Consider the following 13,945-nt stretch of genomic DNA (forward strand, 5'->3'; position numbering starts at 1 on the left):
GCACCTGCAATGGATCCAGCCAAATTCGAAAAATCAGAGAAAGCTAAGGATTTGATTGTGCTCAACGTTGGGAATAAAGTCCTAAGGAAAATCCAACACTGTGAGACTGCTGCTGAAATGTGGAGCACATTAAACAAGCTTTACACAGAAACCTCTCTACCGAACAGGATTTACCTACAACTCAGGTTCTACACTTTCAAGATGAATGATTCAAAATCTATTGATGAAAACGTAGATGAGTTCCTAAAGCTAGTTGCAGACCTGAGTAATCTACAAGTCGAAGTATCAGAAGAAGTCCAGGCAATTTTACTGCTAAGTTCACTACCTAACAAGTATGATCAACTCAAGGAGACTCTAAAGTATGGAAGAGATACACTGAGCCTAGCTGAGGTTACTGGGGCCGCTAGGTCCAAAGAAAGAGAGTTGATTGAGAGTGGAAAATTTACCAGGTCTGGTGGAGAGGGACTGATGGTCGAGAGAGGAAGATCAGATCATCGCCGGGGTAAAGGAAATGGAAAAACCTCACATGGAAGATCCAACAGCAGATATGGGCGCTCGAAGTCACGCCCCAGAAACAACAAAAACTCAAAGGGGTGTTTCATTTGCGGTAAGGAGGGCCACTGGAAGCGAGAGTGCCCTGACAAGAAGCCATTTAAAGCACAGGATTCAGCTAATGTAGTAGCAGAGTCTAAGGAGCCACTGATACTTACCGTAAGCGCACAATATGCCAAGGATGAATGGGTAATGGACTCTGGTTGCTCCTTCCATATTACACCTGATAAAAGCTTTCTGTTTGACCTGGAAGAATTCAAAGGAGGAAAAGTGTTAATGGCAAATAACACACACTGCAACATTCAAGGAATTGGAAAGATTAAAATTCTAAATGAAGATGGTTCTACTGTGATCTTAACAGGCGTGAGATATATGCCTGACATGAGTAGAAATTTAATCTCTTATGGAATGTTGGAAACATCAGGATGTAGATATGAAGGCAAAGACCTTATGGTTAACTTCTACAAAGGTGACAAGCCGGTTATCTCAGGAAAATACAACCAGGGACTATACTATCTACAGGGAACAGTGTCCAGAGGAGAGGCTAATCTAACGAGGGTTGAGAGGAATATGACTAATATTTGGCACTCACGCCTCGGTCATATGAGTCTCAAGAATATGTCTGAACTTGTCAAGAGGGGTTTCATTGTCGACAAGGAGGTAAAGGAGTTGGATTTCTGTGAACATTGCATTATTGGGAAGTCACACAAGCAGAGCTTTCCTAAGGCTAAACATGTGACTAAAGGAATTCTAGATTACATTCATTCTGATCTCTGGGGATCTCCATCCACACCAGATAGCCTGGCTGGGGCTAAGTATTTCGTCACATTCATTGATGACTATTCAAAGAAAGTATGGATATATTTCTTGAAGACTAAAGATGAAATATTTTCTAAGTTCAGAGAGTGGAAAGCAGAGGTGGAGACAAAGACAGAAAAGAAAATCAAATGTTTAAGGACAGACAATGGCTTAGAGTTCTGTAATAAACAGTTTGATAGCTACTGCAAACAGGCTGGTATTAAACGCCACAGGACCTGTACATATACTCCGCAGCAGAATGGGGTTTCAGAAAGGATGAATAGAACTATTATGGATAAGGTAAGATGCATGCTAGCTGAATCTGGTCTAGATCAAAGCTTTTGGGCAGAAGCTGCATCGACTGCCATCTACCTAATCAATAGATCACCTAACTCAACATTGGAGTTCAAAATGCCTGAGGAAGTATGGTCGGGTTCAAAACCAGAGTTGGGGCATCTCAGGACGTTTGGATGCTCAGCTTATGTCCATGTGACAGAGGAGAAAACAGGACCCAGAGCCATAAAAGGAGTGTTTGTAGGATATCCTATGGACACTAAAGGATACCGAGTATGGATAGAAGATGAAGGAAGGTGCAGGACAAGCAGAAATGTTGTGTTTAATGAAGATGAACTATACAAGCACACTGTTGAGAAAAAGAAGGAAAGCACAGATGCAGCTAAAGGGAAGGAAAAACAGGTCGATAAGCGCTTGAAGAGAAAAGTATCATTTAGTGATGAATTGATCAGGGGACCATCTTCGTCTTACTCCCCTGACACATCTGAGTCCAAAGATGCTCCTGATCAAGGTGGAGAAGATTCATCATCGGAAAGCTCAAATAGCTCTAATGATACTGAAACGCAACAAGAAGGGGAGAGTGAGAGTGGTGACACTGGAACTCTAGACTCATATGTCCTGGCACGAGATAGAGAGAGGAGACAAAACGTGAGAGCACCATCTCGATACGAAGATGGCAACTTTGTAGCTTACGCGCTCAATGTTGTTCAAGATCTCGAGATTGAGGAGCCTAAGTCGTATGGCGAGGCTATGAGGAGCCCTCAACGAAAGTTATGGAAGAATGCTGCTGAAGAGGAGATGGACTCCCACAGGAAAAACAGAACATGGGATCTCATTGATAGGCCTGCTAAGGCTAAACTAGTTGGATGCAGATGGCTATTCAAGCTAAAGCCAGGGATTCCAGGAGTTGAGGATGAGCGCTACAAAGGAAGGTTAGTTGCTAAAGGATATTCTCAGCAAGAAGGGATTGACTACAACGAAATATTCTCTCCAGTAGTTAAACATGTATCCATTAGACTCATGCTCAGCATTGTCGTAAATCTAGACCTAGAGCTAGAACAGATGGACGTAAAGACAGCATTCCTACATGGTAGTTTGGAGGAAAGGATTCTAATGGAACAGCCAGAAGGGTTTATAAGACCAGGAACAGAGAACAAGGTATGCCTATTGAGAAAGTCTCTGTATGGCCTTAAACAATCTCCAAGGAGATGGAACCACCGGTTTAATAGCTTCATGAAGGACCAACTGTTTGAACGCAGCAGCAAGGATCTATGTGTTTACATGAGAGATATTCAAACAGATAAGGCCATCTACTTACTCCTATACGTCGATGATATGTTAATTGCCTCAGGAAACAAGAGAGTGATCAAAGACCTCAAGGAGAAATTGAGTGCTGAATTCGAGATGAAGGATATGGGAAAGGCTTCAAGGATCTTGGGCATGGACATCATAAGAGATAGAGAGAAAGGAACACTGATTCTGTCTCAAGGGAAGTACATTCAAAAGGTCCTAAAGACGTTTGGAATGATGGATGCAAAGGCTGTTATAACTCCTACTGCATCACACTTTAAGCTCAGAAGCCTAATGGACGATGAATTAAAGGAAGAGGCAGTACATATGGAAAGGATTCCGTATGCCAGTGCCGTGGGGAGCCTAATGTATGCTATGGTTGGCTCTAGACCTGATCTAGGTTTCGCAGTGGGATATGTATGTCGCTACATGAGCAAACCAGGAAGGGAACACTGGAAAGCAGTTCAGTGGATTCTACGGTACTTAAAAGGAGCTATGGAGTCTAACCTAACCTTCACGAAGCATTCTAAGATGTGTGTGGAAGGTTTCTCAGACTCAGATTATGCTACAGACAGAGATAGAAGCCGCTCAGTTACAGGTTATGCTTTCAAGTTTGGAGGCAACACTATTTCGTGGAAATCCTGTCTACAATCAGTAGTGGCCCTATCTACAACAGAAGCCGAATATATGGCTATGAATGAAGCAGCTAAAGAAGCAATGTGGCTAAAAGAAATATGCTCAGAGTTGGGGTTCAAACAACAAGGTATTAAACTACACTGTGATTCTCAGAGTGCTCTAGCCCTAGCAAGAAACCCAGTCAATCACGAAAAGACCAAACACATAGCTACAAAGTTTAACTTCATTCGGGATCTAGTGGAAGCAGGCGACATTGTGCTATGCAAGATTCATACAAATGTTAACCCTGCAGATTTCCTAACGAAGACAGTACCTGGTCAGAAGTTCCAGCTTTGCTGCGAGCTTTTGAACATCCACTGAGAGGGCAGAAATGGCTCCAGGTGATCCCAACGTCATGATTCCACCTCGCATAACACAAGCAACAAGTGAGTTAGTGGTTATGAAAGAGAATCAAAGAGGACATGTGTTACCATGACAGAGAAAGAAAGATATGGGATTACCTGGAGAGAAGTGAGAATCGAGAGGAGTGCTCGATTCAGGTGGAGGTTAAAGGGGCATCAGACAGTCATGGGTCTGAGAAACTAGACGACTCATAGTATTAAATGAGTCACAGGAGTGTTCGAAGTCTCGGACAGATCATCAACACACCTAAGAGACATTAACGCCTACAAAGAGTCACAAGAGATAAGTGCTCAGTGATTAACTCGAGTATATCACAAAGCACAAGGAGATTTCTTGATGAATTACCTTAAAGCAGTTGAGGAGTGTGTACTACAGCTATCGGAGCTAGTGGAAGTCGGATAAATAAGAAAGCTTCAGACTTGAAGCAACAATCAACTCGTCACAAAGCTGAATCGATCCCCTGATAAAACCAGAAATAAAATCAGGAGGAAACAAATCGATGAAGCAAGCACACGAAGTAGTAAGCGATATTGAGTCTCACCGGGTTTACGAAAAAGGTGGAGCTTGATGAGGAAGCTCAAGAACGAGCACGAGTCATGTCGGTATCTCAATCGGAGTAGATCACAGAGATGAGAGCCGAAGAGATGACATGCAAAGGAAAACAAGTAAACGGTTAGCACATGCTCAAGATAGATCGTCCCTGATCTCTTGCAGATGATCCTATTCCTTTAAATCACGAGAGGGAGTAGATGTACCTGGGAGATGGAGACGATGCGACGGAGCAACACCACGGTGGTGGAGCTAAATACATCTCTTTCATAGAGAAGCAAGATGGAGCTTCAGTCAGACTCGTAGGCACGATTTCGCCGATGGGAAGACGAGGAAGAGAGAGATACTAGAGAGAGAGAGTGAAAGATCGAGATTGATCTATCTCTTTCGACAAAGAGACACGAGGAGAGTTGCTGAGTGAAAAGGTATTGGGCTTATGGGCTCAAGTCTAAAACTGGTGGAGATTTGTGAAGAGTTTATGGACTTAAGCCTCTTCCTCTTAATGTTATGGGCCAAGTCATATGCAGGCCCACTCCAGCAGTCTTAACCTAGTCACACACACAACATATATAAGCTGAAGTTAGTGTTGTGATGAGATTAACGTAAGTACAAGGCAACAAAGGTTTACGGCAAGAAGAATCAAATCATCTGGTGAACAGCAAGAGGCAACAATACAAGATCAATCACTTAGGCTTAAGCATATTGTATCTAAGGCTATTGTTGGTTTCCTCTAGCTAGGAGTATTTGGTTCTTTGTAAACAATTACCTAGCACACTAATTTGGTGTTGCTAGTGTCTCTTTGATCTAGTGGATTTTGGGAGCAGGAGTTCTCCCACGAGACGTACCGCGCCGAGGGCCGGGAACTCGTTAAATTGGTTGTGTCATTTACTTTCAGTTTGAACCTAGATCTAAGCTAACTTGAATCTTAAGTAACCTAACCTATAATCTTTACAGGATCAACAGTTGAATTGCAAGGAATCCTCCACATTCGACTGTTGAGTAGCTTTTTCCATTCTATCTTGTTCCCTTTTATTCTTTTTTTTTTTGAAAAATGTTGTAGCAGATCAACTTCGAAAACTTGACTTTCTCTGTAACTCTCTGTAACTCCATGGAGTGAGAGAACTCTTTCTCTTGATAAAGGCTTCCCCCCGCGCCCCCCGCCCCCCCCCCCCCAAAAAAAGGCCATGAAAGAAGTTGGCTCAAATTGGTTTTCAATTGGGCCCCAATGTAGTTGTATTTCACTTTGTTGCCTAACAATAGTTTGGGTCAACATTGATCCAACCATTGACTAAACCTTTCTTTTGGTGCACCACCATTAACTAAACTAAATTTTCAATAATCGAGTATTTCAAAACGAAACTTAGAACTAGTTTCTAAGGTTTGTGGAAGAGTTAGCGGATATTCTTATTGTTTAATGAACTCACAAAAGTTAGATATGTTTGAAATCATATCGAGAAAACTTTAACATAGTTCCTCTTTTCGTAATAAACATTTCAACTTGTGGACAACCAGTCAACCATGACTCAATGAGTGATCTAAAAATAATATCTTACAATACTTTTTTATTATCTTGGAAAACATTCCAACTGTGTAAAGCATGAAATACAAAATAGTCAATACCTCAGTTATGCTGTATAAATAATATTAGCAAGACAGAAGAAAAATAGATTATGTTTCAAAAAAAATGTTTAACTATTATAAAGGAGTGTCAATCAGAATTTATCAAAATGATGAAATGATACAATTAATAGCAGTATTTTTTAAACCCAAACCAGATCAGCGGTCAGAATGGGTTGAATCATGAACCGGAAAACAATTTGGATTGGGTTTATGCGAAAACCCAACCAAAACTAAAATGGTTAGAAACCTATATCGAACCGTCAAAAATTCCGGAAACCGACGATCCAATGAACCGGCCAAACTTCAGTTCATATATAAACCAAAATTTTATTAATAGAACAATTTACTTCTCTTCTTTTAAAATAAAAATAGGATTATGAAATATTAATAAAATATCGCTTTAGTTCTTTTTGACTTTTCTGCAACTCACAAATCACAAGATTCACAAAATTTAATTTTTACATCAAGATAATGTTTTTGTCTACTTTCTCACTCTGTTTAAATTTTATTTTCTGATCACTTGTGTTGAAGATTTAAATAATTGAAATATTTACGTTTGTGAAATTTGTATAATGTATAAAAGAATAAACGCTTCTCTTATTTCAAAATATAATTTTTAACTAATGTGTATATAATTTTTTTAAAAAGTGATGAAGATTTAGAGTGATTAAGATCTGCTAATAAAGTTTAAATTGGCTGTTCGTATTGATTTTAGATTTGAACTACTAAACTATTTTATTATTTTTGTTATATTTTAGTTGTTATTTTAAAAAATTTCTAAACATTATTTCTATTGAAACATTTTACTTGATATGATATTATCTAATTATTAAATTCAGTTTAATCCAATTAAACCCGATTAAATCTGGTCGAACCATAATAATCTATTATCCAAAATATTTCTGTTTACTAATCTGTCCAGTTTTAAAAACACTAATTAATATAGTAAACAATAACTAATAGAAAAGATGATATATTTATCATTATAAATGGTTTATTCTGTGAAAAAAAATTAAAATATTCCAATGCCATAGAACGGTCAGGCCGAAGGAAAATCCAAAAATGATTTAACACCAAAATATCTCTAGTAAATGCTTAAAATTGTATTTTAATGTTCGCCTAACCATAAGACTTTTAATGTTGGCCTAATTATAAGACCCTGAGTTTGAGAGATCAAATACACGTGTGTGTGATGTGTACGGAGGTTAGTGTTGTGTAGTATAAGACAAACAAAGCCAAGTAATCTCGTGTCCATAATTTCACATGTAATTATATGATTCAACGTCTTGTTTGTTGATACTACCTTTTGGTTCAATTCTATTATTACCATTTAATTCATTTTTGTATTATTACATATTATTATATAGTGTGTACTTAATGTCTTCTCAAAGTCACATTCATTGTAAAAAGTTAAATATATATCTTCCCTCTTTTGGACTGCCATCTATGGCTCACACTTTCCTCTACCAACTCTTTGAAAACAATTTTTCATTTCATATATTCGTTACCTGTTTTTTAATCATTGATTCCAAACTACCATCTAATCATCATTTATATGATTTATACACAAGCTCAACTGATATATAATAGGAAAGTAACGGCCAAGGAGCAAAAATGGCTTTGTCAGGAAGACAGAATCGATAGCATGAGACGAGACCACTGAGAACCAACAACAAGAAACATCCTTTTGTCACTTCGCCTTTGCTTACACCACAAATCATCTAACCACATTCACTTCAGAGTCCATCATTGTCTCTAATAATCTATATTTTTGTTTGCTTTCTCCATTTCAGTTTAATTGTCATTATAAAATAAAATTTTTCGTTTCAAAATAAATGTTGTTTCAGAATTTAAATACAAAATTTATTGACAATATTCTCTAGTCTATTTTTCTATTTGTTAAAATATGATTATGTGTATTAATAATGATGTTTTTTATTTTGGAAATATGCAAAATTAAATATTTTTTATTATGTGTGCATAAATCTAAAATTATAATTAAAAAAAATAAAATGGAATGTATACATGTTACTAAAGGATGTGTTTGTTTAGCTTTAGACTAGCATTAAATTGATTGTTGATTGTTCTGACCTATAAAAATAAAATTTCCAAGTTTGAAAACCGTTTATGATATTTCAGATTATTTTATGCTGTGTTCAAAGCAATTTATTTGTCTCTCAATATTTTGGCTTCTTAAGAAAAACTCTGATAAATCTCTCTTTTTAGACTATCTAAAAATTAGACAAGCATCACATCAAATTAAAAACTCCGATTTTTTCGGACAAACTCCAAATTAAGAATGTAAATGAGAATATAAGATAATGACACAAAAATAAATTATTTTTAAATCTCTACCCTAATTAAACTTCCCTTTTTCGCATCTTTTATGCCAAAGAAATAAAGAGAACCTGATTATAATATCATTGGGCTTATTGCGCTGTATGCTTCTTCGTCAAGATTCATATACACAGCTAATGATTATCTCATGCAATGATGATCCATTTTCCACACTCTTTATTAATCTCGAAACGTCTCTCTTTTTCTTATTATCTCCCCAAGAAAGAAAAACATTTTGTTCTCCTTCAAGTGTATAGAATCATTGTGTTCTTAAATATTCCGACCTTTGCTAGAGTGAGACAACGTAACAAATACAAATGATAACTTCTTCAGAAGAGGGTAGTAACAAGATCCTTGTGGCAATCTCGTTGGACCGCGACGAGAGCCAAAACGCTCTATCTTGGGCAATCAATGTTCTCGCTAAACCAAGTGATACAATTGTTGCTCTTCATCTTCTTGGTTAGTATAAAAACATAATTTCCTCTGTTTTCTTCTCAGATAATTAAAAAGATTATTCTAATCAGGGTGAAACTAAAATTTCGTTGTTGCAGTTGGTGAAGAGCCAAAAAAAGTTCCGATGAAAAAGAAGAAGAGAACTCAGATTCGCCGTGCCAAAGCTCATGTTATCTCCATGCTTGGAGAGTTCGCTTACACTTGCTGCCAGAACCAAGTACGACCAAATTTTATTTCTTTTTCTTATTCGGCATAATAGGATTTTAAACCGAACCAAACCGGTTTTTGGATAGCCTTATTACCATTATAAAAAGTGTTATTAATCCAGAGTTTTCTCTGATGATAATTCGAACTCATTCAACATGAAACCTTGCAAAAAAAAAAAAAACAGAATCAGGTTATAAGTTTTCTAAATTCGGAGAACTGAAACTTCAAATCATTTTGGAATATTTATAATATTAAAAATAGGTTTTGAACAATATTAATAATGCTACATTATACAAACTGGTATATTCAAAATTATTTTCCAACTCAATAGGTGAACTTGGAAGCCAAGGTAGGGTTTAGCTCAAACATCGGAAGAGGACTAATCAATGAAATCAAGTCAATTTCTGCTCACTATCTTGTTCTTTCCCGACCAACCAGTCACGCATACAGGTAGTAAACCGGACATTTTCCGGTTTAGAAACTTATGGATCCAATTCATAATCCTTGCAGTAATTAATAACTGGTTTCCATGTTTCTTGATTTAGGATATGGAATGAGATCACAAGGTACGTCTCGGACTTTGCTCCGTCAAGCTGCTCTATTATTTTTGTTGGAAACCAAAGAAAACAGCATAAAGATTGCTACTCTGACTCTGATATTTCTCGAGGTTAGCCCGCAATAATATCTCGTTTATGTTTGGTACTAAAATTTATTCAGAGGATGCAAAGACTAACAACTATGTTATTCTCAGACATAAAGAGTGAGAAGTATTCACCGCGCAGCGTACTAAGCATTCTATCAAGAGATCTTACAAGCTCCTCAGGCGATGATGCTTCAAGTTTCAGCAGTTCAGTGGTTTCTTCTAGATTCGCTTTGCCTTCAGACAAACCCAAACATAGACCAATGTCTCCCTATAGATTCATATCTTCACTTATCATGAACTCTCCTTTGAGGAAATGGAGAAGAAACGAGACTAAGAATAACCCTAAACCTAAACCTCTAATTCAGTGCTTTACTTACAACGAGATATCTAAAGCCACAAATGATTTTGATCAAGGTGAGCCAAACTATAAAACACTGGATCAAGTGCATAAACCTAATCTATGTTTTTGGTTGAACTGTAGAGAACATAGTAGGTATAGGAGGTTACTCTGAAGTGTACAGAGGAGATCTATGGGATGGAAGGAGAATCGCGGTGAAGAGATTAACAAAAGAGAGTGGCGACATGAACAAGGAGAAAGAGTTTCTTACGGAACTCGGCATCACAAGCCATGTCTCTCATCCCAACACTGCTCTTCTCTTAGGTTGTTGTGTTGAGAGAGGTCTCTATCTTGTCTTCAGGTTCTCTGAGAACGGAAACTTGTACTCTGCCTTACACGGTAACCTAACTTCAGATAACTTTCATTTTGTAGATATAATATCCAAGACCGCCAGAAATTTTGGAGAATATAAAATTTTAGTAATTTTTAATAATTTTTTTATTTAATTAAGGGGGGTCACCAATTCTACATATATTATTTCTTTAAAATTTGAGGATAAAAGCGCATATTTCATTTGGATGTGCCATTAACCAGTCTTGATAGTATCATCCTATTATAAAGAGTATATAGTTTAAAGTTTGGTTTGTTTTTGTGAATAATTAATCCTAAACAGAGAAGGAAACCGGGTCGTTGGATTGGCCTATACGGTACAAGATTGCAGTTGGAGTTGCTAGAGGGCTTCATTATCTTCACAAACGCTGCAACCATCGGATCATTCACCGTGATATCAAATCTTCCAACGTTTTACTTGGACCTGATTTTGAACCGCAGGTAAGCTTTCTTGTCACACAAGCAATTCGATTTCGTTTATCTCTGTGTGAAGATTGGCTGTGGTTATGGTTGAGCAGATAACAGATTTTGGATTGGCGAAATGGCTGCCTAACAAATGGACTCACCATGCGGTTATACCGGTTGAAGGAACGTTCGGTTATCTAGCACCAGAGTCCTTAATGCAAGGAACCGTAGACGAGAAAACTGATATCTACGCATTTGGTATACTCCTTCTTGAAATCATAAGTGGACGAAGACCGGTGAATCCTTCTCATAAACACATTCTCTTATGGGTATGATTCTTCTCATACCTAGTTACTTGTTGATGAAACGAGACCCTCTGTTTGACTTATAAATTTCATCGTTGACTCGTTGATCACTAACAGGCCAAGCCGGCGCTGGAGACAGGTAACACACGAGAGTTGGTTGATCCGAAACTGGAAGATAAGTATGACGATCAACAAATGAACAGGCTTGTACTTACAGCTTCACATTGTGTCCAACAATCACCGATCTTACGACCTAACATGACTCAGGTTGGTTACATGCATATTGTAATGTATACTAGGAGCCAAACCGTCCAAAAACTGGATTGCAATGTATAAGGTTTTGTGATTTTTTATTAAGGTATTGGAATTGCTCACAAATGGGAATGAGGCTGAGGTTGCAAAGAGCTGGAGAATGCCTAAGGATATGACTAACGACGATGAAGATAATGAAGAATGGGATGACTACTCTACGTTACTCGGATATGATGTTCCTTTGGATTCTTCCATTTAATATTTTTTAATCTAATATCCACTATCTTTTTTTTTTGTAAAAGATATCCACTATCTTTCTTGATAGATTTTTATCTGTTAATTCTTTGTATCTTTATGAAAATTGAGGGGTTCATCCATCATGTACTTCCACGACTAATAATAGAAATAAATTACTAATCATTTACCTCCTTAAATTTGAATAATAGAATAACCATAATGTCGTCGGGTTGTTCGTAGCCAAGTGGCTGCTGAGCTCTGCCTTCGGGCCCTGACGTCTGGAGTTCGACCCCTATTTACCTCAGTTTGAGGATTAAAAGGTCCAAAAGTGACCAATTGACAAAAAAAAAAAAGAATAACCATAATGTCAAAAAAGACATCAAATGTCAAATAAATAAAAAATAATTTTAGTTTATTTTCCTTTTTGAAGGAATACTAGTAACATAATTACACACAAAACTAAAAAAAATATTGTACTTTCACTTTTTAACAAAGAACTAAAGCAACATATTCTTCTCCCAACAGTTATGGCTCCAGACTAATAAGGATTAAATAGTACTATAAATTCAATTACAGTTAGCCAAAACGAATCCCAACACCTTTCTTAAGAAAAAAAATCTCTTTAGATAAAGAAAATATCGTATTACATTTGCTATGTCATATGTGTGTATATATTAAGATACGTGAATTTGTCGTTATCGAAAACAAGTTATTTGATAAAAGAAAATAAAAGCAGTGGCACTTTAATCCTATAAGAAAAGAAAGCAATAGTATGGATCTAAATAGAGACAGTTTTTTTGGGTGGAATTTGTAACATTAAATTCAATAAGAAAAGAAAGCAATAGTATGGATGTAAATGGTGACAGTTTCCTTGGTGGAATTTGTAATAACATCATAACATGTATATAATAATGGGATAGTTTTGATACATCAGTTGAGATTAAATATACATATTTTGGCATTGAAGCCAAAAGATAGTTTGGCTTTTTCTTGTCCTGAGTTCTACTTTCAAGTAAATTCTTAACATAAATAAGCTAGACATGTGAAAACAATTTCGCTAGGGTATGTTAGCTCATTTTATTAGTTCTTTCTTTTTTTTTTGCATTTTACAATATGTTCATCAAGTGGAAGATGGGAACTGTTAGGATATGGGTTACGGTGCAGAAGTGGACCACGAGACAAGCTCTTGGGCCGGCGATGCACGTGGTTAGGGTGTGGTCGGACCCTCGACTTGTCCCCTCTTCAACCCAGGCCATGTCGAACCCACTTTGGGCCACGCAGGTCCCACTTTCAAGGAGCCAACAAATACATTTATCTTTTTTCATCCCCATTTACTGGTTCAACTGTTAACAAGCTTTTTCCTTTAAACGTGTGACAGTAGTACTTTTTTTATAATACTGGTGGGAGTTAACATGATTTAAAGATGGCTTGGTTTGACAAAAGAAAAGGTTTCCAAAACTCATGAGTCATGATTATAAAGTTATTATTACTTATTTTTAATATTTTCCATATATGATGAATGAATTATATATAAGCATTTCGTTATAGAGAGTATAGTGTCACCAATGTTCTAGTGTAAATAATCGATGCAAATCTATGAACTTTCAATATGATTGAGATATAAATTCATTTGAATCTCGTTAGATATACTGAGATATTCAGATGGCATTTTCAGAAGTAACGGTGTAACGACACTTTTTTAGAGAGACTTCAGCTGAATAAGAATTTCATTTATAATGCCATGGTCCTACAATTCATAATTGATCTTGATTGTTACAGATACTATTAAGAATCTTTTTGAACCCATGCTATAATTCAAAATTGATTGTTTACAAATATTAATAATCTTTGTCAACCCTAACTAGTATATCTATTCATGCGCTGTTAATAACTTCGTTTCACTTATCTCAGGTATAGTACAAGTCCACAGGGTTTAGCAAAGATGAACGATCTAAGACAACTACAATGAAATATACATTTACGCAGGAGTTATAAGAGCTATCATAACTTCACACATGTGTTAACAAAACCAGATTAAAACTGAATTGGAACTAACAAACTTTAATTAATATTTAAGCATATTTTTAGTAATAGACAATGAGTTTTTGGTAGAAGTCACCTAACAAGCTTAATCCAAGATTAGTTGTGGGAAAACCACCGTACTTACCCAATTTATTCGTGACACTCAACATCAAACTTTTAATTATTTGTTTTCTGTTTGCTTTAGTTATATGTATT

General features: G+C 36.6%; 1 protein-coding gene and 1 long non-coding RNA gene across 2 annotated transcripts; one reads left to right on the plus strand and one right to left on the minus strand.

Annotated features, from left to right (window-relative positions):
* The first annotated feature begins 8,699 nt into the window (after positions 1-8,699).
* LOC108825961 (probable receptor-like serine/threonine-protein kinase At5g57670) lies at positions 8,700-11,887 on the plus strand. The gene is made up of 10 exons (XM_018599326.2): positions 8,700-8,937; positions 9,030-9,148; positions 9,470-9,588; positions 9,684-9,805; positions 9,890-10,195; positions 10,263-10,517; positions 10,792-10,949; positions 11,027-11,242; positions 11,336-11,485; positions 11,577-11,887. The coding sequence occupies exons 1-10, from the start codon at positions 8,796-8,798 to the stop codon at positions 11,727-11,729; spliced, it is 1,740 nt and encodes a 579-aa protein (XP_018454828.2). The 5' UTR covers positions 8,700-8,795; the 3' UTR covers positions 11,730-11,887.
* Positions 9,797-10,426, minus strand: LOC130499742 (uncharacterized). Its single transcript, XR_008938617.1, has 2 exons — positions 10,289-10,426; positions 9,797-10,049 (listed from the first exon to the last, which is right to left on the minus strand). It is a non-coding gene; the product is annotated as an uncharacterized LOC130499742 (long non-coding RNA).
* Positions 11,888-13,945: the final 2,058 nt, after the last annotated feature.

The sequence above is a fragment of the Raphanus sativus genome, chromosome 9 (assembly GCF_000801105.2).
Source record: "Raphanus sativus cultivar WK10039 chromosome 9, ASM80110v3, whole genome shotgun sequence".
NCBI lineage: Eukaryota > Viridiplantae > Streptophyta > Magnoliopsida > Brassicales > Brassicaceae > Raphanus > Raphanus sativus.